The following is a 26,040-nucleotide window of genomic DNA, read 5'->3' as shown; positions in this document are numbered from 1 at the left end:
ACACACAGACACCCAGTGATCAGTACTCAAAGACTCAAGGGGGATCCTCAGCTGAACTGCAGAGTTCATTATGAAATGATCACCATGATAAGTCTAGTAATCATCCATTCTCATATGAAGTTACTACAATATTATTGATTGTGTTCCTTAATCATTTGACACTTATAGAGTGGAAATGGAACAATTAGGCATAGATTTTGCATTTCTAAAACTCAGTGGGCACAGGTGGAATGCTAATAGGGTAGATTAGAAGCTTGGGTTGTCCAGAAGTAGCTGGTAAGCATGCATGTCATTCAGATTCAGTATAATAATTCTGTTTTCCAAAAGACTTTCCTTAATGAACAAGATAGAGGCTGTGTCTAAACATTAGTAACTGTAAATTTCTTAAGAGGTCATTACAGATTTTATAAAACCATACTTACTTTAGTTTAAGGTAACTAGAAAAACAAAATATACAATTCATAACATTTTAAATGAAGAAAGTGTGGGCCAGGAAGTCAAACCAATAGTAAACTATTCTGAGTCTTAGAACAGCAATCCATTCTCCAAGAATTGGTTCAAGAGTACTAAGTACTGATTGTACTAAGAAGCAATCTCTACTTAGTTACATGAGTGGGCTGTATGTTGTTCTTTTCCATTATCAAAACAATTAAAAAAAAAAAGGTCTAAAAATGCACCTCCAAAGGGTTCATTTTATTACACAAATGCCATCCACTTTGTAGCTAATGATCAGATCTCAGAAACAGAGACATTATTCCAGGAAATGGTGAAAGATATTTTAATATTAATCTAACATGTTACTTGTGAAGAAGTATCTGGCAGGCAAGAAAAGTTCTGTGTGTTTTATTTAGGAAAAATTTTGTATCATTTTTCTCTATAGTTTAAATGATCTCTAAGACTTTATACAAATGTAAATATAATTTACATGTAAATGTAATTTTTAGAGGCTGTATTTTTTACTGAGCATAGGGATTATTCAGTAAAAATTTGCTGAATGAATCTGGCTCTAAGAATAAATTTCTTTTAAGGGGGATTTAAATGATACAAAATAATGACTTAGCATTGTAATAAAATGTTGTCAATTTTATTAAAAGTAGATTCCATTTCTTCACACAGGTAAGTTTTGTGTTTTTTAAAGCCCATTTTATTGTATTGTTTCATCAGAGTAAGTTGGCTCAGTGAAACTGTCACTGATAAAAACATGTACAAAATTAGCACCAAACATCTATAAATGCAGATAGCCACAATGACCTTTCCAATATGTACAATCTCCCTTTACACATACACACATATATTTACAGCTAATAAATAACATTGAAAGTCAAAGCATTGCTGATATATATATAGTGAAGTCTGTAGAAGTCAGAGTTCCCAGGGCCATACACTGATTGAATTCATACTTTCTTAAGTTGATGCACCCTTACTCAAACCCAAATTCTGAGAATTAATGAATTATAACAATGAAGGGGGATGCCAACAACAAGTCGCACATCATTTTATTTTTAGAGAGAATTCATTCCAAACTGGCTGATGTCATTCACAACATTCATTCTACGTTGTACAGGCACAATCGTATCTCTCAGATGAAGGAGTGTTCCGGCACCACTGGAACACTTTATACTGCAGTGTGTTCCAATGCACCTCTTAATCATTTACCTTCCAAGCCACGCTGAGGAATAATCGTACATGTGGGGCTTCATACGTGAATATGTGTTCAGACACCCACACACATTCAGTTTGGATTTCTAGTAATAGCCTCTGAAATATTTGACTTCTCTATCATTTTATAGCAATATATAGAAAAGCATTCTGAAAATATGAGATCTAGTTTATAAATAAATGTTCACTCACTCTTGACTAGCTGTTAAAAACAACAACAACTTCCATGAAAATTCACGTGGATATGGCAATTGATCCTTTTCATTGTCCACAATGGTTTTAAGCACTGCCAGTGAATATATGACTGACTAACTTTTCTGTTTCTTTACTTAGTAAAAACAATCTTTCTCTAAAATTTGTAGGACTGTGCATGATGCAAAATTTCATCTTGAACACGTATTTTCTTATCAAAGTTAGGGAAGAAAAAGACATGCTCGAAGCCTGACTGAAGCATGGCTGAAATAAGCTTAAAATTGAACTGTAACTATCATACATTAAAGGACTTCAATGAATATAATTTGGAAAATCTGATAATAAAACTACGATATCATTTTTTTCTCTGTAGTTAAAATTCTGTATCAGCTGATGATAACAGGCTCATTTGAAAAACTTATCTAGGGAAAAACTATTAAAATATAATCTTGAGACAAAGCAGGAAAAGGAAGAGGAAATACTAAACCATAAGCTGTAAAGTTTGTTAAGATTTAATTGATCTGAATTTTATATATCTCCTTTAATTTGTAACTTAGTTATGATGCAACCAACCGTAGAGGGTGTTTAAAGGTTCAGTGCTTTATCAACTCTATTCTTCATTTCTATATCCAAGTCACTAGTTCCTGGTTCACTCTTGGACTACATTCCAATGGCAAGAGGAGAACAATTCCAAGAAAGTAGGGATTTTAATTGATAAGTAAACCGGTCCTACTCATGCTGCAAAAAAACCCTACTTTCTATATTTAGACCCGGAGAAAGCTTTGAGAAGGTTATCAATCTAGAAAATGCAGAATCCCAATTAAAAATGAGATTCTAATCAATTTTAGGCTGTGGCTAAACTTACTACATGAAGAGATCTGATTATTTTACCATTTTAAATAACTCTTATTTTTTTCTCAAAGGACCGAATGCAGTGCTTTTCATATCTGTTATTTTTTAATGTTGGAAGATGTGCTATTTGGTCACTATATGCCTCAAATTGAATTAGTTTTAGTATTTGAGACTGTCTCCTAAAATAACTAATAAAGCTAGAGCTGGGATTAATACTCAGGAAAATCCACTTTTCACCATCTAAAGCACTGGGCGTCTTTTGTAAAAGTTACTTCATTCTTCATAGAATTCATATGCTGTTCTTTCTTCTGCAGCTTTGCCAAGTTTCTGAGAGAAAACAGAGGAGGAATGGCAATTTATTATCTGCTTAGTGTTTTATAACCCTCTTCCCTCCCTCACCACCTTCAAGATGAAAAAGTAGTCAACCAGAAGTTCAGAACAAAGGTTGTGAGAATAAACCTAATCAGAGGAAGAGGCAGGCTCATAGGAATCAGACAGTCTAATATTTACTTAGCCATGTCTTGATAAGGAGTATCTTTTTCAGAAGACTGAATCGAATGATTTCAAAATTTAGCACGATTTCTTACTTCTAAAACTTGTTAAATGAAATACCTATTTTTTTCCTTTTCTTGTGATATGAGTCTTCTAAAGAGTTTTACCAGAAGATGAGAGAGAAGCTTTTAGTTCATTGACTTGATCTCAGAGGTGAGAAACGGCAGAAGGTTATTAGTCTGAGTCATAATTACCTTCTAGATAAAGTTCAAGAGTGAAAAAAAACCCAAAAAAAACCCTCCCTAAATATCTGTTGTTTCAGTAATCTTATCATCAGATGAAGAACATATCATTAGACTATCTTAGATAAAGTCTTATAATTTACACAATGTGACAAGAAATACTTCATAAACAGATAAGAGTTGGTTCCTAATTTTTCAAGTTTTTTTTTTTTTTAATTCACATTATAGATTAAAGTTGTGGATGACCTTGGGATAATATATGCATAAGAATGTTTGTGTATGTTTGTACATAACTTAAATTCATATATAAAACTTCATATAGGAGTCCCTTTTGAAGAGTTAAAACAAGTATGAATCGCCTCAGATTTGTGATGAAGAAAAACAAAGCAATGAAGCTCTTAGTAGAAGTATACACTTAGATAAAAATTCAATTATTCTCCCTGGCTCAATACCAGTAACTATTCTCCATTTCAAGTTTATCTTGAGTGCCCTTACATTAATGTTTTTAATCCAGATGGCTTCATCTTGTCCAAAGTATATGTCATAATGCCATAATGTAAAAAAGTACAAGAAGATAAATATTATACATGTATAAAGTCTGAAATCCATACTTATCCATTGATAGATTGTATTATAAAACAGAAATTAAAAATAAAAGAGATTATGTCACATAAAGCCTTTAATATGCTTTTTCTGATTAGAGAATTCTTCTGTACTGTTGTCTGTAAATGTAACTGGGGAAGACAAACCAAAAGCAATTGGCTTTTCTATTTCGGGATGATGTTGTGACCAACTTTTCCCATTGTTCTCTTGTGTCACTGGCTGCTATGGTCTAAGATTTCCCCCTTTATACCTACAACCCCTCAGCACTTGCATCTGGCAGGGGAATGAGTGGGGGAATGAAGTGGCCCACTTTGGGAATTCCAGGAGGGGATGCGGTGGAGGGAGGGGCAGTCACATGTTCAGTCTCTACTTAGTACTGACGCTCTGGAAAAATTCAGCTGACAGCTGCCATGTGGATTAACCTTAAAGGTCAGGTAGAAAAGAGCCAGGCACTTGTTTTGAGGTGGAAAAGAGAACCATCTTCTAAACTCTTAAGTCCACAAGCTTTCCATCTTTGGGGGTTTTGAGACGGATGCTTGGTGGCTGCCCCTTTGGCTCCCTGTCCTGGAATCTGTTGGCACTCAGAATCAAGGAGGACTCTGGTTTCAGCAGATGTTTCACTCCCCTGGGTAACTCCCAGGAGGAGCTGTGCTCATAGCCACAGTGATGGCTACAAACTTGTGATATATGCTCTGCACACAGGTCTGTAAAGGGAGCAGGGATGCAGTACAGGAAAAAGCAGAAGTGAAGATTTTGTGGTAATTCAAGAAGTAAAATAAAACCTACAAAGTGCACCAGAGCTGGCAGAAAGAATAGGAAAAAGAAAACAGAGGAAGTACTGCTAAAAGCAAATGGACAGGTCTAATGTGCGTGTGTGTGTGTGTGTGTGTGTGTGTGTGTGTGTGTGTGTATGCTCAGTCGCTCAGTTGTGTCCAACTCTTTGTGACCCCATGGGCTGTAGCTCTCCAGGCTCCTCTGTCCATGGGATTTCCCAGGCAAGAATACTGGAGTGGGTTGCCATTTCCTACTCTAGGGCATCTTCCGGACCCAGGGATTGAACCTGCATCTCCTGCATTGGCAAGCGGATTCTTTACTGCTGAGCCATCGGGAAGCCCCCTAATGTGTATGCAGAAGACTTTAAGAAAGACCACCTGAGGTTCTCATCACAAGACTCAATCCAAGCCTCTAGTTCAGGGGTAAAGGGCAATGCATGAGGCAGCATCCCTTGGAGAGCAAGTTCAAGATACCCAGAGAGCCTGAGTCCAGGATGCTCACCAGCCAGACTTTCTATTCAGAGACATGTCATGGCATTTCACAAATATCACAGGTGACTTTCCTTTCTGCAGATAAGACATTTTCTCCCGGGAACAGAAGATCACCCTGTGGAAGAAAATGTATGTGAACACAGCATATTGGAACAATAAAAATGACTGTTCAAAAATAAATGCTTCTGTCAGGGTTGTCTGAAACTTACATGATTCTTCTGACTGTTTTGATATTTCCAATAATTAACTGTTTATACTTAGGCCATTCCAGTCAGCAACACATCTGAATCAGATGGTTATTTGAGGGCTTAATGCACTGTTTGGCAATAAAGCTAGTTCATTAATATAGACAGGCATACAGGTAGCCGGGAGCAGGTTTAAAATCACCAGGCTTTTACCAAAAGATGATAACAAGATCAACTTTACCACTTCTTAGTTTCTTCATTAAGGAATTCAGAAATCAGCCTTCAACTGGCCCTGCTAGAAATACACATACTCTGTATAGCCTCTCCATTCACAACTTCTTTTCCTCCCCCACTTTGGTTATAAAAGAAAATGACAAAAGAGAAATATATTATTGATCCTAGTTTAAAGAGTCATTTTTATTTACAATAATGGTATACTGTAGTTTGTAAAATCCCTGTACATTCAGTATGAAAGAAAGTGAAAGTGTTATCGCTTAGTCTTGGCCGACTCTGCATTCCCATGGACTGCAGCCTGCCAGGCTCATCTGTCCATGGAATTCGCCAGGGAAGAATACTGGAGTGGGTAAGCCATTTCATTCTCCAAGGGATTTCCCAACCCAGGGATTGAACCCAGGTCTCCTGCACTGTAGGCAGATTCTTTATCTTCTGCACCACCAAGGAAGCCCCATTCAGTATAAAAGTTTTAAATACTCTGAGGCTCTGTATGCACTTCATTTTATAGATTTATGTGGATTTGGGTGGGGTAGAGAGGATGAGATTATCTTGGAATCTCATCCTTCTTGAAGAGGTTGGTTTTTATTTTATTTGTTTTAAATATTTGGCTATATCTCTTGGCATGTGGGATCTTAGCTCCCCAACCAGGGATTGAACCCACACCCACTACAGTGGAAACTTTCAATCTTAACAACTGGACTGCCAGGGAAGTTCCAAGAGGCTGGTTTTAATCTCTGAATGTGCAAGTGGCATCACTAAGGTTCTCTGCATAACTGTTTTGTGCTTGCAGGAATCAACACTAAATGAGAAGCTGAGATTCTTGACTTCTAATCTCAGCTTTACTCAATGACTGTGGCAACTCAGTTTATATTTTCTTTCCATGAAATGCAGAGATACCATTACTTCTCTAGTATAATAATTAAATAATACTCTTAAAAAATAATAAGTATAATTATCTAGGTATATAGTTTTAAATGAATTGCATAGAGAGCCTCAGAGGATTTAAAACTTTTATACTGAATGGGGCTTCCTTGGTGGCTCAGAAGGTAAAGAATCTGCCTACAATGCAGGAGACCTGGGTTCAATCCCTGGGTATAGGTATATAGTTTTAAAAACAAAGCCTACTAAAGTTTTACCTGAATGTTGGAGGCTCCAGAAATACTATTTCTAGGTAAAGACATTTGAGTGAATCAGAAGTGAATGGAGAAAAATTAGTTACTTTTTTTGAGTCTCTCCTGCCTTTACTCTGATCTTCCCAATATCAAAGCCGGGGCTGCTCCACCAGTTGGACCAGCTGAAGTATGAATCACTAATCCATTTGAGTTTCAACATTAGCAATTCTCCAATATCCACCTCCGTGTAAAGTAGAAAGGAGTATGTCTTATTTGTGGAAACTTCAGGCCTGAATAAAGATCAACATATGTGGTTAGTTCTGAAAATCAGAATTTTTTCCCGTTTTCTTCCTCCTAAAAGGTAAATAGCTTTATTGTTTGGGGAATATTTTAAAAATGCAAAAAATGTCCAACAAAATACAAAAGATGAATGTCAATGGCACTTAGTGTATTTTGAAAGATGGTTACACCCCTTTAAAGTATTTCAACTTTTACCCTAACAATATGAATTATGTAATATAATTCCTAAGAGAAAAAGTTCATAAGTCCATCATTTAGAGATATTATTTTCATTTTCATATATTTCCTATTTGTATTGATAGGTGTATTGATATGTTTCCTTTGTCACATAGTGTACATGCAATTCTCTATTTTTTCTTTATTCACTTCATGTTTCATCTTCCACTTTTTAACATGCTTTACCTAGTTTTCTATAACTACACTTTTTAGAGGCTAGATTGATTTTATTGATTTGTTGAACCACAATTCACTTAACCATTGCCTCAGTTTTGGACATTTACTTTGCTTCTAATTTATGCTACTGTGGGTACCACTGTAATGAACATCTTTTGCCTTTTAAAAAATTTAAAGCTTTTTAAAAAATTTTCTACTGAGTACGCCTTTTTTAGGAGTCCTACGCCAGGGGTCTGGGATCTAATGCCTGATGATCTGAGGTGGAGCTGATGTAATAATAATAAAAATTAAGTGCACAGTTCATGTAATGCGCTTGAATCATCCTGAAACCATCCCCTATCTCCTGATCCATGGAAAAATTGTCTTCCACAAAACAGGTCCCTAGTGACAAAAAGGTTGGAGACTGCTAGCCTATGCCCTTTCTGTTCTCCAGACTGATAGTCAAGGCAGATAACAGTGCCATGATAAACCCCCATGCTGAAGGTAAAATCCTGTGGCTACTCACAGGGTGAAAGGGATGTTCTCGCTCTCAGCCACAGTGCCATACAGAGAGATCTCGAAGGCCTGGTTGGTGTATGTATTACTCTCAGTTCCAGAAAAATGTATCTTTACTTGGTAATGGAAGACTGTAGAGAGAAAATCAGAACACGCTCGATCAGTCTTTATAGAAACACCGCAGCACAAACAAGCAGGCACTCTCAACAGCAGACTGCATCTTACTGGTGATCAACAGGAAGTGTTCATACATGACTATAAGTGTGACTCAGAAAGATTGCTTCATATCTGTACAGTGCTTACCACTAGAATATTCAGACTTTGAATTCTACTCCCTTGCAGAAGAGTGTGGTTCTAGTGGATAGGAAGAATTCAGGTGTATCTGACTTGGTAAGCAGACCCAGCAAGTAATCATCTTTGATCGGGTACTGGGCTTCCTAAGCGACTCAGATGGTAAAGAATCTGCCTGCAATGCAGGAGACTCAGATTCTTAACAAAATGGGAGTATCTTAGAAGGTGTGGTATATTCTTCCCTCTCAGGACTAGTTCTATTTTCAAATACAGGTGTTTCCTGCCTTCACTTAAAAGCAGACTTGGTTGTTTGTTGTTTAGTGGTTCAGTCGTGTTCAACTTTTTTTCGACCCCATGGACTGTAGCCCACCAGGCTCCTTTGTCCATGAGATTCTCCAGGCAAGAATACTGGAGTGGGTTGCTATTTCTTTCTGCAGGAGATCTTCCCAAACCAGGGATTGAACCTGCGTCTCCTGTATTGTAGTCAGATTCTTTACCACGGAGCCACTTGGGAAGCCCCAAAGCAGATTTTAAGAGTTGGCATCCTTTTTCCGCAAAGGATGACAGTAAAGAGTTTAGGTTTTGTGGGCCAAATAGTCTCTGTCTCAACCACTCAACTCTGCCATGGAGGCATGAAAACAGCCTTCGTCAATACAGAGATGAATTAGTGTGGTTACATTCTAACATAAGTTTTTTTAAAGAAGCAGATGATGGGCCAGAATTGGTTCATGGGCCATAGTTTGATGACTCTGTATGAATGGTTTCAAATGAACGCAGAGCCTGGTACTAATGTGCTGGCCCATGCTGATGGGCACAAGCACAGAAGATGGTGGCAGGCGGGACCGCTGCACAGGGTAATGCAGTTGTGCCCTGGGCCTCACTAGCAGTGGGAATTAGGAGCTCCAGCAAAACTGGTTAGTGCAACTTCCTCTCTACCAACAGAAACACAGATGAGGGCTCAGAACTTAGCAACGTTGTTTTATCATCTCTGTTGCAATGGACAGAATCAGTACATGTGATGCATCAAGCATGATAATAAAAAAAAATAGGATCAAATCCATTTTCCTATTTACAACAGTCTCTAGCCTACCTTTGTAAGGCATCTGAGAACGAGTCTTCAGGTACATCTTGCTGCTTCTTTTGGCTCTGACCTTGTTGATCTCGTAGCCCATGTTGTTGCAACGGTTCTTTCTGCAGCTTAGGCAGAGACCTTTCTCAAAGGCTTCTTTGGAATTGCACCGGTAGGCCTTACTTGGATTTTCTTCATTCAACAGAGAGTCAATGAAGAGATGAACAGAACGCTCATGGGAGCACTTCACTAGCTGGTCCACATCTGGGCAAAAAGAGACACAAGGCACATTTCAACTCTGTGACAGTTTACAATGAGTGTTTCATCTTGCATGTCTAATACAGCTGAGATGTGCTGATAAAATAAAATGATCTCTTTGATTGTAGGTCCTGTTTAAGGAGGCACTCTTGATAGCAGCTTCTTTCCTACCCCAAGAGTGTTAAAGTTGCCAATTTTATCAGGAACTTTAGATACTTCTGCTGTCTTATATTTGTGAGTATGTTTACGAAGCTGTAATAAGGACATCCAAGATAGAAGTTGATTTCCCCCTGTTCATCACACCTTTTGCTTATATTGAAAGTATATAATACCTCTAGATGCTTCTGGAAGTATACCCTTAGAAACCACATCATAGGTATAACTGCCATATTAACAGTATTTTATCATAGATACTATGAATAATTGAAGAGTGTGTCACTGTTCATGATTTTTACATTAAATTATAGAAATAATAGAATTATTAACAATTATTTCTAGAATTTCTATAATTATAAAATGTATTATTTCTATAATTTCTATAAATGTATAATTATAGAAATTATAGAAATAATCAGCAATGTCATAAAAGTAGTGCTTTTTATCATAAGCTTTTTTAACAATTAAAATTAGTAACATTATGCTGTAAATTCTATAAAGTATGCACAAAACATCGGAGTATATTGGCTATAGGTAGGTCCCATTGTCTACAAGGTATGCAAAGATCCCTTAAAACGAATCATAAAATTAACACACACTAACATGATTATTCAACATTAAAAACTAATATTAAATTGCATTTTCTTCTTAAAAACTTGGAATATTTATTCTTAGGGAATGGTGATTTGTTTCTGATTTGTACATCTCTTTAAAAGGCTAGCAAAAGAAATTTGGACTAATTAACATGTCCTTTACTTTTAGTAGAAATAAAAATAACTACTGGTTTTGCACTGTATTCAAAGTTTAATGTGTGGCAAGATAATACTTTATCAAAGGCAAGGCAGTTTTCTTGCCATCCCACTGTTTTGGTTATTTTTTTTTCCTTTTATTACTGCAAGTGCAGTATTCAGTGCAGCTTACAATATGGTACAAGATGAAATGTCTGTCTGACCCCAGGAAGTATTGAGGCTCCAAGGTGATCATGCTAAAATGTGACAGACTTCTTCAAAAACACATCTTGGCTAAGTGTATATTCAAACTATGTACTTGTGGAGAATAGTAGGGCACTTGGTCAGTAAGACTTAAGACAACAACTTACGTTTAGTTAACTTCTGAATTATATTTACCTCCAAGGCCTCTCTCTGCAATCACACGGAGCGCTTCCCCAATGTTACATCCTGGTTGGAAAGCGCCTCCGTTAGGGTAAATGTCAACATGCCCTATTGGTTTCTGGATTCCGATACTTCGGCCAGGTGACCCCCTGGTGAATGTGTGTAAAACGTCTACAAAATCCGCATCATCAGGAGAAAGGCGACTTGGAGCTTCTGCATACTCGAAGTTAGGTCCAGCTGGATCTAGGCCTTAGCGGGAAAACAAAAAGTCCTCAGAGATTTTTATTTATTTATATATTTGGCTGCATGAGGTCTTAGTTGTGGCATGTGGGATCTTTCATTTCATCATGTGGGATCTTTCCTTTGGGCTGCATGAATTCTCTAGTTGAGGTGTGTGGGCTTAGTTGCTCCACAGCGCGTGGGATCTTAGTTCCCCGAGGAGAGATGGAACCTGTGTTCCCTTCATGCGAGGAGGATTCTTAACCACTGGACCACCAGGGAAGTCACTCAGAGATTTTTTAAATTACCGTTAGTTTTAGTCTCCATCAGTATCACCTTAGCATTCCATTGCTCATCATTTGAATGTAACTGGCAGTCACAGATTGTTATCAGCTCCAATTCTGTAGTGACTGAGTTTTAAATTACTGAGATTCATAAGAGAAGGCTTATCTCTTTTTCAAATAAAATTTGAATTTCTCAAACTAATCATTAAATAACAATTTTCACACAGGATGACTTCATTCCCTTTTGTAAATTATTTCTGTGCCTGGTTAGAAGGCCTGTAAATAGTGCTGGGCTCTTTCTTCCTCTCTACACAGGCCAAACTATCTATTACCATTGGCCTGGATGACAGGTCTCCTTTTTCCAAATGGCCTCTGGTGTGGGTCCTTTTTCTTTTTTTCCAGTATTGATATGAGAGGTGGCAGATATGTGTGCAATACACTATCTAAGCACAAAGCAGAGGGAGGAGGGAATTGGGTTTCTGAGATGCCACTGGGCTTTCTGTGTTTAACTCTGCATCATTTCTCTTCTTCTGCCAGTAGATGGTGAGCCCATGAGAGCAAGGGTCTGAATTTTATCTTATTCCAGAAAAAGAGCCCTCCCATGTGATAATCAAATGGCCAGGCATACCCAGGAGGGTAACACACATATTCTTGTTTGACAAACATCCTGCTTCTCTTTCAGAGCAACAGGCAATGCAGTTCTTTTGTTTTAAGAGAAAATGGCACTGCTTTCTTACCAGTAATCCTGTTGACCTTCTTATTGGTCAGACTTCCTGCAATACCAGCAGCATGGGCCCCAAGGCTGTATCCCAAGAGATGCACATTGTCCAGGGGATAGTTAAATTCATCCTTTGGAAGACGAACAGAAAAAAGAGTTTTACAGTTCTCTGCAAAATATCAATGCTAAAAGAAATAAAAGTTGAAGAGTATTTCAAATAAATAAATATCATTTTCAAAATAGAGGCAATACTGAAACTTAACTCTATTTATTTTAATTTCTTGTTACAGGTAAGAGGAACATAGACTATATTGTTGAGATTTTCTCTTTCCTTACTAATATTTAAATTAGAGAAGTTTTCCAAATGTCTGAAATAGAAATGTATACATCTGAAAATACATGTATATGTGTATAGTTATATATTGGAGTAGGAAATGGCAACCCACTCCAGTATTCTTGCCCAGAAAATTCTGTGGGCAGAGGAGCCTGGCGGGCTACAGTCCATGGGGTCCCAAAGAGTTGGACACGACTAAGCGACTGAGCACCATATTTATATATAGGTATTTATATATATATAGACACACACATACAGATATATATTTAACTCATAATTTTCTACTCAGATGCCCTGTGTTACTTTATTCTTTAAGGTTACTCAAGCAATGACTTAAAGTCGGAAAGTATTACGGAGGATGGGACACATATGGGCCAGCCTTCACATTCAACAGATGAGAAGTCTGAGTTCCAGGAATGTGATCTGATTTGCCCAAGTTCACTCTCCTGGTTAGCAAAAGAGTCAAGAAAAGAACTTTTATCTTTTAATGATCAATTCAATAAACAGAGCTTATTTTTAAGTACCTGGCTTAAATAATGGCCCGTTGTTATCTTCATTTCAACCCCAAGATACTTTCCAAAGGTAATTTTCAGAGGATGACCTCAGAGAGTCAAAGTGAATAAAACTGTTGACCCTCAGCTACTTCAGATCCTACACACTTTTCCTGTCATTTTTTCCCTAGCTCATCTCCATCACTCCTCCAACTCTCAACAAAAATCCGGATCTTTAATCCACACTAAGGAATAAGTACTATTAAAATTTTCATCAAAAGATTGGTATTCTAACAGGTCAAAGCCTGGATAAAATTTCCATGTACCAGCCAACTGGTAGGGAAGGATGTGGCTGAACATGACATCTTTCCTTTGCCTTGAAATAAGCTTTTGTCTGTTCTGGCCACTTAGTTCTTGGTCTCAGCAAATCTATTCACCATGAAAATATCAAAGGTCAGTGCAGGGCAGGACTATGCTTTATGGGCTTTATAGCTTTATCATTTTTTATCATAATGCTACTTTTAGCTGAAAAAAATAATGTCCTTGCTTATTCTGAAGATATGAGTTGACCCAAAAAATATCTATATCTAAATATAAAGGAATAAAGGGCTTCTCTGGTGGCCCAGGTGGTAAAGAATCTGCCTACAATGTGGGATACCCAAGTTCGATGCCTGAGTTGGGAAGATCCCCTGGAGGAAGGCATGGCAACCCACTCCAGTATTCTTGCCTGGAGACTCCCACGGACAGAGGAGCCTGGCAGGCTGCAGTCCACGGGGTCGCAAAGAGTCAGACACGACTGAGCGACTGACACTTTCTCTTCTTTTCCACAAAGGAACAAAGACCAGTCGTTAGTTTAGCTCTAGCCAACTGGTCTGTTTTGGACATACAAGGCTCCTTCCCCCAGTCTTACCGCCATCCAGTTCATAAACTTGGCCACATCCTGTCCCACCAGCTTGGTGTACCCCGCAGACACTGGATAATGCTGCTGGGCCCGTAACAGCCAGTCCACCACGATGACGTTGGAGTCCGGTTCCCTCTTGTACAAGGCAGCCACAAGTTTTGGCACCCAACTCTCATACATTCCTGTCACCTGAAGAGGATGATACAAGCATCCTTAAAATGCCCACCTACAACTTGTTATATTAATAGATACATATGTCAACCCCATACATTAAATGGGGGGGGAATCCATAGGAAGCCCACTGGCTCATGAGTAAAACTTCAATAATTTATAGCATTGAAACAAAAGATCAATCTGAATAAGTCAAAATTTACAGTAGAATGACAGACTATTTTAAAAGAAATTTAGTTTAAATACTTTCAATTGGGTTAATAAATATTTCCCAACAGAAATATTTTGGGGAATGTGACTATCCTTTATTCCTTTTTCATTTTCTTTTTTCAATTTTTAATTAGAGGATAACTACTTTACAATATTATGATGGCTTCTACCATACATCAACATGAATCAGTCATAGGTATACAGGTCCCCCCACTTTGAAACCTCCTACCTCTCTCCCCATCACACCCCTCTAGGTTGTCACTGGCTGTGAGTTTCTTATGTAATACATCAAACTCTCACTGGCTAGCTGTTTTACATATGGTAATGTATATGTTTAAATGCTTTTCTCTCAAATCATCCCACCCTCTCCTTCCCTCACTGTGTCCGAAAGTCTGTTCTTTCTGTCTGTGCTGCCTTTGCGGCCCTGCAAGTAGGATCGTCATCATTGCTGTCTTTCTAGATTCCATAGCTTTACTCTTATAAAGGGTTATTTACATACAAAATTTGATGTGATAATGAAAAAAATAGTTTTAAACATACTATTCTAACAGAAGATAATTTTATTTAGCAATTTCTTAATACATTAGAAAATTGTTAGTTTCAGCTCAGACTTTTTCACCATCCTTTCAAATTCTTGATTATCAGAGTGCAAATTAATGAGGTTTAATTATCAAATTTCCAAAATTATGAGATTGGTATTGTTTTGGAGGTAAGCAAACTGCTATCTGTAATTCTTTGCTTCTTGTTGATAAAGGCCCCCAAATTCAAAGTAAAAAGGTTTATGCTATCAAAGAGGAGACGCTGGACATCTTGGCAAATATGCTTATTTTAAAATAATCGAACACATTAAAAAAAAAAGTACAGATGACAAAATTCCATGCCATCCTGCCAGGAGGCTATACATAGCAACAACCTGTTTTAAATTTGCCTACCCCTAATACAACCTGAGAGCTGATCATACTGTAAGCCCTAGTAAAGGTTATGACTCAACAGACAAAGAAGATTCTGAAATAAATGTCTTAGGCTGCTTTTAGGATCCTTTCAGATCTGCTTCCTTTATTTATTTATTTTTTGCATTTGTTTTCTTTTTTTTAATTTATTTATTTTTAATTGGAAGATAATTGCTTCCTAATATTGTGTTATTTTCTGCAATATATCAACATGAATCAGCCATATACTTCCATTCTGTTTAATCTATTTTGTAGGATAAAACATTAAAACACGAACTCTCTATTCACGCCTGACACTAACACACTGCACAAATTTTCACCACATTGCTATACTCTATGGAAGGAAAAAGCAAGTCTGGGACTCAGGAGATGTTGATTCCAATCCCAGTTCTTCCCCTGATTATGTCTATGAACACAGGCACTGTTTTAACCTTACCAGGGTACCTATGAAACAAAGGGATCAGATGATCTGGAAGTTACTCTCAACTCTGAAATGTCTTCTTGTGACCACTTTGGTTCCCAATCTACTTTCAGTGATAAAATGCTGGCTCTATAAGCTATATGGAAACAGTGACAGACTTTATTTTCTTGGGCTCCAAAATCACTGCAGATGATGACTGCAGCCATGAAATTAAAAGACGCTTGCTCCTTGGAAGAAAAGCTATGACCAACCTGGACAGCATATTAAAAAGCAGAGACATTACTTTGCTGAAAAAGGTCGGTCTAGTTAAAGCTATGGTTTTTCCAGTAGTCATGTATGGATGTGAGAGTTGGACTATAAAGAAAGCTGAGCATCGAACAATTGATGCTTTTGAACTGTGGTGTTGGAGAAGACTCTTGAGAGTCCCTTGGACTGTGAGGAGATCAAACCAATCAATCCTAAAAGAAATCAGTCCTTAATATTCATTGGAAGGACTGATGCTGAAGGTAAAACTACAATACTTTCGCTACCTGATGAGAAGAACTGACTCACTGGAAAAGACCCTGATGCCGGGAAAGACTGAAGTCAGGAGGAGAAGGGGCCGACAGAGGATGAGATGGTTGGATAGCATCACCGACTCGATGGACATGAGTTTGAGCAAGCTCTGGGAGTTGGTGATGGATAAGGAAGCCTGGCACGCTGCAATCCATGGGATCACAGAATCAGACAAGACTGAGTGACTGAACTGAACTGAACTGATAAGCTATCTCAAGCACGAAGAGAAAGCAAAGCCAAAAAAGCACAAAGGTGATGTGAGATCACTAGGAACATGTTGGAATCTTCTATGAACACATCTCTGTGTGGCTGCTTCCAGTCAGGGTGCAAAGCCTGGGTCTTTGGAAGAATCAGATGCAATGCCTGCCCAGCATAAAACCCTAAAGAATTGGTCCTGCCCCATCTTTCTCCTCTCTTGGAGGTTGAAGGCTCACCACCATTTGCAGCTGCCTTTCCAGAGAGGATGATGTCATTTCTCCAGAACACAATGCTAATCACTCCTCCTTTTAGCCAGGGATTAGGAGCTCCAACATCACAATGAGAACCTTGTACTTAAACACAAGCAGGTGGCCAAGCTCCAGGACATCTGTGGCTGCACTGCCTCCTGGGAAGTGTCCTGGGCACACTGCATGCTAGGCATTCCCTTGGGTTTCTCATGACAAAGCTGCAGAACCTCCTCACTTAGTCCCATACCCTTAAATGGCTGAGCAGCTTACCTTAGATAAGGAAGGAAAATCTTATTTTCTCTCAGCCCCTATTATAAGTTTTTTCTGTACTATCAGTGTCTCTGAGCTGGGCAATCTGTCAAAGGGCAAGGAACCCAACTTACCCCTACAGTGACTGATACTTTTAGTAACTGCCTAACAATCTTATCCTTTCTTTTTAAAATTTAACATAAGATACTTTTATAAGTAACCCCCAACAAAAATACCAATAACCTCAGATATGCAGATGATACCACCCTTATGGCAGAAAGCAAAGAGGAACTAAAGAACCTCTTGATGAAGGTGAAAGAGGAGAGTGAAAAAGCTGGCTTAAACTCAGCATTCAAAAAATGAAGATCATGGCATCCAGTCTCATCACTTTGTGGCAAATAGATGGGGAAACAATGGCGGACTATTTTCTTGGGCTCAAAAATCACCACAGATTGTGACTGTAGCCATGAAATTAAAAGATGCTTGCTCCTTGGAAGAAAAGCTATGACCAACCTAGACAGCATATTAAAAAGCAGAGACATTATTTGGCTAACAAGGTCCATCTAGTCAAAGCTATGGTTTTTCCAGGAGTCATGTATGGATGTGAGAGTTGGACTATAAAGAAGGCTGAGTGCTGAAGAATTGATGCTTTTGAACTGTGGTGTTGGGGAAGACTCTTGAGAGTCCCTTGGACTGCAAGGAGATCAAACCAGTCAATCCTAAAGGAAATCAGTCCTGAATATTCATTGGAAGGATTGATGCTGAAGCTGAAGCTCCAATACTTTGGCCACCTGATGCGAAGAGAAAGGACCACTCATTAAAAAAGACCTTGATGCTATGAAAGGTTGAAGGCAGAAGAAGAAGGGGACAACAGAGGATGAGATGATTGGATGGTATCACTGACTCGATGGACATGAGTTTGAGCAAGCTCTGGGAGAGACTGAAGGACAGATAAGCCTGTCATGCCACAGTCCACGGGGTCACAAAGAGTCAGACATGACTGAGCGATTGAACAGTAACAACAACCCAGCAAAGGACTGGAAAACAAGGACCCACCTTCTTCAGTTCCAAAAAGGTAATACTTCCTAGCTTTTGTCCTTCTCAGTTTCCTTAAATCAGTACTAATTTGTCATAGCTCTGATTCACAGGCACACAGCTGCACTGGAAGTCTTCCTTGCCACCTGTACCAGGTGGTCCCACTGAAGAAGCCAGGTTGTTCACCGAAATGCCTAGATGAGTGATTGCACAGACCACCTAGCTCTGCACAGTGAAACTCAGCCCCAGCCTCTGAGCCCAGGCACTCAAACATGTCAGGACACATGTGAAGAATATGCTGCTGCTGCTGCTAAGTCACTTCAGTCGTGTCCGACTCTGTGCGGCCCCACAGACGGCAGCCCACCAGGCTCCCCTGTCCCTGGGATTCTCCAGGCAAGAACACTGGAGTGGGTTGCCATTGTCTTCTCCAACGCGTGAAAGTGAAAAGTGAAAGTGAAGTCGCTCAATCGTGTCCGACTCTTCATGACCCCATGGACTGTAGCCTACCAGGCTCCTTCATCCATGGAAAGAATATAAGTGGTCTTATTAAGCAGTGGGGCTAATGATAGAAATTACCATTATCTACTGATACTGGGTGAGTCATGCCACCTTAGTGTGAGGAGAAAATATTTTTCAAAAATTCCTAAATTACAAAATTCTCTCAGGAACAAGCTGAGATACCTGAGATATTTAATTTATTTCTGTCATATGAATGTTAAGCTTAAACTTTTTTGAAAAGTATTAAAAGCTCAATTCTAAATATAGCCAAAATGTGTCTAGAATAACCAAAGATTATATTTTCCAATATAAACCTCTTAAAATGTAAAAAGATCTATGTCAGAAATTTGAAAATGCAACTTTTTATCACAAGATGTACAATATGCTACCTGAACTCTAGTAAATAGATGTGTTTTGTTAAAATAAATATTCCTTTGAATTCCATTAGTTGTCGCCTTCATCTTTATAAAAGTAATAGCAATTGTCCTACACTGTCAATAACAAAGGCATTTAAGTTATGTAGGAAAAAAAAAATCAGGAGTAGAAATAGCAACCATTAGCTGATCCACCTCATTAAAGTTAAGCATCTATTACTACATTCAGAAACTCTGGACATAATGGAAAGATAATATTTCTTTAAGCATCAATTTTATCTAAGTTCTTTTTAATAAGCTATAAAAATCTGTTCATTAAGGATTGAAAATATTGAAAACAAACTAGTTAAGTAAGAACTATACCATATAAAGGGACTAGCTGGTATATTTAAAGAGAACTACTTTTTTCATATTCTTGAAAAGTAAATATAAGCAGTTTTCACCTTTGCTAATCATCTTGCATGACAGTTCCCTGGCTAGCCCTCTTTCATCTCTAGAAAAGCTCCCTAAAGTTTACAGTTGGAGAATGTTGGGAGAGGAGGGACGTCCAGTCTAAATTCATTTTTATAACAGATCAGTAAACTGAGGCCCAGTGGTGAGAAGTGGCTGGATCCAGTCACAGAGCTAAAGAATGGCAAAGCAGAACAGAAACAGTCTCTTCCCTCCACCCCAGCCCTCTCCTCACTCTCACAGGTCATCTTCCTTAGGAAAGGAATCACGCCAGGTTTCCACCGGTTCCTCTAACCTACACTCTGCTCTGTACTTGAGCAAAGGCTAGAGGAATGGCCAGTTTGAGGTCACAGCTAGGTACCATGGTAAACTGAAGGCTAGCACTGTCGAGAGGAAGCACCCATGAACTTGTGGCTTTTCTTATATACTTTTTCAAAAATTCATTTTTAATTGAAAGATAATTGCTTTACAGTATTGTGTTGATTTCTGCCAAACATTAATATGAATCAGCCACAGGTACATCTATGCTCCCTCCCTCTTGAACCTCCATCCCACCTCCCTCCCTATCCCACCCTTCTAGGTTGTTATAGAGCCTACTGTGAGTTCCCTGAGTCATACAGCAAATTCCCATTGGCTATTTATTTTATATATGGTGATGTATGTTTCCATGTTACTCTCTCCATATACCCCACATTCTCCTTCCTCTCTCACCCATGTGCATAAGTCTGTTCTCTATGTCTGTATCTCCATTGTTGCCTTGCAAATAATTTTATCAGTACCAGCTTTCTAGATTCCATATATATGCATTTTATCTTTCTGACTTACTTCACTCTGTTTAGTAGGCAACTTGTGGCTTTAGATTCCTCAATCCCCACCTGAGCCAGAACTGTTTTTATTCCAGTTTAAGCAAAGCCATCACTGGGTTCCCATCACTGGGCTCTCAACAAGCCTGTTAGAATGCTTAGTTCATGCCAATCTACTTCCTAAAGAGCCTTCCTTACCGTCCAGCCATGGATCACCACAAAGGTTTTGCTGCTGTGGTTGAAGTGACAGTTAGCCACCGATTCCGTCACTCCAGGAATGAGGTGGCAAGTGTCCTCAGCTGTGTCTTCGGGAGTTCTGAGAGCAAATTTACTTTCAATGTCTCTAAAATCTTTTCCTCCTGTAATCTCTGAAAAGGAAAAATCGGATAGGAGGTTAATTAGAGGGTGTTTTTTTTTTTTTTTATTTGCTGGACTGGTGTGTTTTAGATTCACAAGCAAATACCACTAATACTATTTTTGTTTCTAAAGTAAAAAAAAAAAAAGAAAGTGGATTGCAAGAGAATGGTTGATCCTCCCGTGGTACTCAAAGTTGACGGTGCTCCAGTGCTCAGTTGTATCTGACACTTTGCAGGGGATGAGATAGTTGAATGGCATCACCAACTCAATGGACAAGAGTCTGAGCAAACTCCGAGAGACAGTGAAGGACAGGGAAGCCCGGCATCCTGTAGTTCTTGGGGTCACAGAGAGTCGGACATAGTGACTGAACAACAAAAACGAACAACAACAAAGCTTGTTTGAGGGAAGACTGTTTCCTTTTCACTAGCACTATTTTTAAAAATTTTAGCAAGAAGAAAAGTTGGAAGCATGGGGAAATTTTGTATGGAATTATTCCTACCCCACATGGCAAGATGCATCATTTCAAAATTGCTTTAAAAGATCCTTTAGTGATTTGTTCAGAAATATCTGTGTTATGTATGAATTATGATTAATTCTCTCCCCCAATATTTCTTTCCTCACTTGTCTTTACAGACTTCCACACAAAGCCGGTGCTTAAAATACTACAGCAGAGGTGGTTTTGGAAAGAATCCACTCTTCATTGTTAAGCCCCGACTGAGTTAGGAGAGAAAGAAAACTGTGGCCTGTTTTTGAGTCTCGGACAACACTTCTAAATGTTGATGAATCTTCACAGGGTATTTGTAAGAAGTACATACAATATCACAGTAAACATTTTAAGTAAATTTTAAGTAAATTGTATTGCAATTTACTTTTGATTTTGTCTGAGAAGTTCTTTTACTGTTAGAAACTGCCTTAGAAAATTTCAAACTAGATTAGTTTCACCCACATCACTCTGTATCAAATAACTTATGTTTCCCCTCTTAACAGTCTTCTTTTAATATGTTCGATCAGCAAGCTTTTTAAAGCAGAAATAACCTGAACAATCTGGCAGACAGCTCTCGCCCACCACCTGGTTGCCAAACTGATATTTAAGATTATTGCTCTGCATAACTCCAGAGGATAACAGTCACTTTTAGTCTATTTTTTCCTAGAATTATGCAACATGGTGGCCCTAGAGTTGCTAGTGGTTTTGAAATGACTAAGAATATTCTTTGAAATTATTAAGGCAGGATTTGTATATTTCTATGAAAAAGAAAAGTCTATTCAATCTTTAACTCTTGTACCAGACTACCATATAGATCACTCAGAGCTCCAATTTCCCACAACCATCATTTTCTATGGGGTACATAGCTTGTAAAGAACAATACGAGAAAATTCATACATTTGCAAGAAAATTTGTACTTGGAAACTTCTGTTTTGCTTTTCATGGATTCTTTTTTAAGTTACAGAAAGTATAATGAAGCCTTTGACAAGAAAACAGTACCCCTCTATATGCTATGTGATGTTTTCAATTCTTTGTCTATTCTGTATATGAAATTATAGATGCTACTGGTGTTTAATCAGTCTTTCCCTCTCCTTGGTGTTCTGACACACACCAAAGGTATTTCCACATACCTGGTTGTTTGTAATCCCTTAAGGATGTCTTGGCATTCTAAAGATGAGTGTGCTTTTCCAATTTTTACCAGTCCTCATAAAATTGACTTAGCTCAGGAAGAGTTAGGGAGAAGAATGGACCCTGACTGTGGGTCAACAGTATGTTTTGTCATCATAATATATACACTGGGGATTGCTCCTGGCTGGCAGATGAACTGATTTGACTCAATTGCTACTAAAGAAATTATTGTTTTTTATATATGGAAATGATAGTAGAAGGACCTTTCACTAGATCCCCTTAGAAGTAAAGCCACCTTAGAATAGTGTGTGTTACAGGGGCAGTTGCCTAAGGTTTAATCCTTTAAAAAGGCCTCTGTTCTGAATTTGACTCATCATATTAGTAACATCACACCATTAGATGTGTCCTCATCAAACACTAAAGAGAGATTTGGGGGCATCAGGTGAGTTACAAGTCAATGCATTTCTTGACTATATAATCTTTATCTCTAAATTCCTAAATAAATAACAAAAAATCTAAGTGTGTCAACAAAGGCTAGGAGTTATCTTAATATAGATAATAAATCACAGAGATGAAATTAGGTCAAAACCCTTTAAAGGTATACTTGTAGAAGGTACATTGTAGGAGGAGCATTGAGCATCTCAGGAAAGTGACTCTAAAGGCAGTTCACAGTTATCAGATAAATAAGATTAACATTTATATGAAGACATGAGGTATATGAGCTCAATTATAATGCCATTCTCTTAAAGTTTTTACTTTCTTCCTTTCTCTGTTTGTTTTTTCTCTCTGAACACACAAACATACACTCCTAAGAACTTCATCAGTAATTCGTCTCTTCTTTTAGGGTGATGGACGTCTCTTCTCTCTCAACTCAGCTTTTGTAGAATGCTGATCCCCCCAAAAAAAGGTTTGGGGAAAAAAATCAATGTTGTTATCTGACTGAATTGGTCAGCGTTTTCAGACATTCCAATGTAGACAAGGTGCTTGCCTTACCTAACAAGCAGATTTACTTTCCAATTTTATGGAAAAAAATGTTTGCAAAAATAGCAGCTGTAAACTCTACAGCCTAATTTCTCCTCCTGAAATAAAGCAAGAAAGGAGGGTTGAGCTAAAAATACACCGCCAGAAAGAAAGTGAACATTTCTTACTGCCAAGTCTTTCCCGGTGCCTGACTCCCACCTTTCCATACATTAATCAATCACACTCTTGCTGAGCTCTGCTTCATTTGAAGGTGATATGTGCTATTTTGCTGTCATCACTCATCATGTTTAACTCAGATATTAGCCTAGAAATACACTATGGCCAGTCAAACAGACTTGTAGCTACTGAGCTCTTCAAATTTCCTAATGAGGCCATGCAGAGATTGTGGTGGCTCCAAGAAAAAAGAGCCTGAGGGCAGTGCCCGTATCCTCATATTTTTCTTAGAAATCGAAAACAGAGAAGGATAGTCAGAGCCCAGAGGTGGTGGTACTTACCATTCCTGCCTCGCACTTGCTCCTTTCTACTCTGAATGTCTTATATTCCTAGCTAAATTAGTTTGGAGGAGAAAGAGAGCAGAAAGTTGCTGTGATAGGAGAGGCATAATATAAAGAGGGGATGGGGGTTGGAGTGAGAGTGGGAAGGAAGGATGAGAGGGATTAATTTCAAGTCCATTTCCAAATGATTCCTCCCTTACAAAGCATTTATAGCTAGGAAAAACATAGCTTGATTAAAATCCAATTTAATTCCTTAATCACTTGTGTCCATTTGCATCGAAGAGTAAGGAATTAAAGGGTCTAAGAGGATTTTGAGTCTGGTCTAAATTCCTCATTTTAGGGCTGAGGAAGCAAAACCCAGAGAAGTGACACTGACTAGCCCAGTAATTTAGGGTCCTGAATCTCTCAGGGAGTCTGACAGAAACTTAAAAACTGTGAATGACACGTATTTGTGTGTGTTTTTGGTCTAAGTAACATTATCCCGTGATGTACTTTCTGAAATAAGAATTTGGAGTTTGTTCCAACCATTTTCTCAGATAGTGTAAAACACTATCTAGGGGCACACGCTACTTCGTAAGATGTTTGCCTGTGTGTGGTCAGTCGCTCTAGTCCTGTAGGACTCTATGGGACCCCATGGACCCTAGCCTGCTGGGCTCCGCCATCCACGGGATTTTCCCAGCAAGAATACCTGGCTGAGTTGCCATGCCCTCCTCCAGGGAATTTTCCCGACCCAGGGATCAAACTCATGTCTCCTGAGTCTCCTTTCTCCTAATGCTGGGATAGACTGAAGGCAGTAGGAGAAGGGGACAACAGAGGATGAGATGGTTGGATGGCATCACCAACTCCATGGACATGAGTATAAGCAAACTCCAGGAGATGGTGAAGGACAGGGAAGCCTGGTGTGCTGCAGTCCATGGGGTTGCAAAGAGTCAGACATGACTTAAGGACTTATCAACTGAACAACTAATTGAACCTCCAGTGTTATCAAACTGATCTGACAGAAAAGATACTTTTCTTATCAGCTTTCCTTTTTATAACCTATCAAAAATGCCATTTCATATACAGCAGAAATTAACACAACATGGTAAAGAAATTTTACTCCAACTTAAATAAATTTAAAAATGTTATTTCACAACTCTGTGCTGAAATAAATGTTTAGCAGCAAAGTCAGAGACAAACTTCACTATAAAATGAGCCACTGCAGGACGTGCCGCCTGAAAGCACATTCAGGAGACACTGCCCTAACTGCAATTCCGCCAGAGGAAAGAAAATGTTGCCTCTTTTTATGACTTGCTTCAGCTGCCTTTTCAGTTCTGCTGTGTGTTAGCTGAACCAAGGCTCAAGTTACACAGGCTGCCTCTACTGTGGGCAGGTCTCGGGCTGGGCGCTCTTCTTCCCTGCAATAAACTCACATCTGGCCTGGACGCCTTAACCCTGGTGAGCGGCGACTGGGGTTCCGCCAGTGGCCTCCCCGCGGCGCCCAAGAAGCCCCAAGAACTCAGACCGCACCACGGGGCAGGGCGCCCGAGCCGGGCTCAGCTCCGAGAACAGTCCGAGGACAGTAAGGGTAGCCAAGCGCAAACCTGGCAATCTCTAAGTCAGCGGTCAGATTGCTGGTCGCTCTGCCACGTTTTTCACGGCGGGGGGTGGGGGTGAGGGGCGCGGTGGTCAACCTTTCACCAGGCTTGCTGGCGGCTAAGTAAAGCCGAGGGTACAAGAGTGGAAGCTGGACAGCTTCCCCGGCGCCTCAGTGCGTGCAGGACCCCGCGTGCCCAGGACTTCGCGTCCTGCGTCCTCTCCTCCACGTCCCTGCACGTGGAGAGCAAGAGTGTCCAGTGTTGCGCTCAATGCCTCCCCCTGCTCCCCGCTCCCCCACGGGCCGGCTTCTCCAGGAGAAGGGGCCACTTTCTACTCGCGCTCTCAGTGGCTGGGGCTGAGCTGCGACCAAGGCCAAGCCAGGGTCACCTTGGCCCCCTTTCTTTCATTCCAGGGCCCCTGCAAGAGGAGAGGTTAAAGCAGGTCACCGCCGACGGAGCCCTTCCTCCCGCCTCCCGGGCCCCGCCCCTCACACTCTACGGGACCTACCCAGCTCCTTTCCCTGTAGAGCCCAGGCTCCAGGGAACTCAGCTCCAGCCGGAGTCGAGAGGACTGCGCGCGAAAGAGAGAAAGGTGTACTGGGAGCCGCCCCAGAGAGATCGGAGGAAAAATCTCCTCCGTGCTCCTTGCAGATCCCACCCCCGCGACCCTTTCTGAGGCAAGCGCTCGGGCCAGGAGAGTCCCCGGTGCGCATCTCAACCCCTTCCTACTTTCTTTTCCTTCTCATCCTCACAACGTGTGCAAATGGCCACTGAGCCTATTCTGCCAAGTGGGGAGTCTGCGCGCACAAAACTTACTGTCAGCGGCGACCAGCCCTCCGCGGGAGACGGTCAGACTCTGCAGCCACACGCTCAGAGCCAGCAGAAGCAGGGCCTTGCTCTCCATCTCCGGGGATGTCCCTCTGAGGAGATGCAGGGCACCGGGCGCGAGCGCGGACAGACCGGTAGACCGGCTGAGCCCGAGACGGCAGCAGGCTGGAGC

At 39.7% G+C, this 26,040-nt stretch overlaps 1 protein-coding gene across 2 annotated transcripts; it reads right to left on the bottom strand.

Annotated features, from left to right (window-relative positions):
• Positions 1-1,062: 1,062 nt before the first annotated feature.
• On the bottom strand, positions 1,063-26,040 carry LPL (lipoprotein lipase). Of its 2 annotated transcripts, none has more exons than XM_081570850.1 (10): positions 25,857-26,040; positions 20,218-20,387; positions 13,867-14,046; positions 12,151-12,262; positions 10,926-11,159; positions 9,406-9,648; positions 8,035-8,155; positions 6,944-7,126; positions 5,316-5,420; positions 1,063-3,030 (listed from the first exon to the last, which is right to left on the bottom strand). In XM_081570850.1, coding segments are annotated over exons 1-10 (1,437 nt in total). In that variant the 5' UTR covers positions 25,945-26,040; the 3' UTR covers positions 1,063-3,029. The 2 variants fall into 2 exon arrangements, with proteins under 2 accessions (XP_081426976.1, XP_081426983.1); XM_081570857.1 differs by having other exon boundaries at positions 20,218-20,378.

The sequence above is a fragment of the Giraffa tippelskirchi genome, chromosome 1, assembly GCF_054371585.1.
Source record: "Giraffa tippelskirchi isolate mGirTip1 chromosome 1, T2T-mGirTip1v1.2.pri, whole genome shotgun sequence".
In the NCBI taxonomy this organism is placed as follows: domain Eukaryota; kingdom Metazoa; phylum Chordata; class Mammalia; order Artiodactyla; family Giraffidae; genus Giraffa; species Giraffa tippelskirchi.
This window is presented reverse-complemented; position numbering and strand designations above follow the sequence as displayed.

Bases quoted from the DNA above. Each gene is read 5' to 3' on its own strand.
- LPL (XM_081570850.1), bottom strand. From the start codon at position 25,944: ATGGAGAGCAAGGCCCTGCTTCTGCTGGCTCTGAGCGTGTGGCTGCAG. The intron at 11,160-12,150 runs GTAAGAAAGCAG...TTTCCCGCTAAG, and splicing joins GAAGGTCAACAGGATTACTG to GCCTAGATCCAGCTGGACCT. The intron at 9,649-10,925 runs GTAAATATAATT...CTTTTTGCCCAG, and splicing joins TGCAGAGAGAGGCCTTGGAG to ATGTGGACCAGCTAGTGAAG.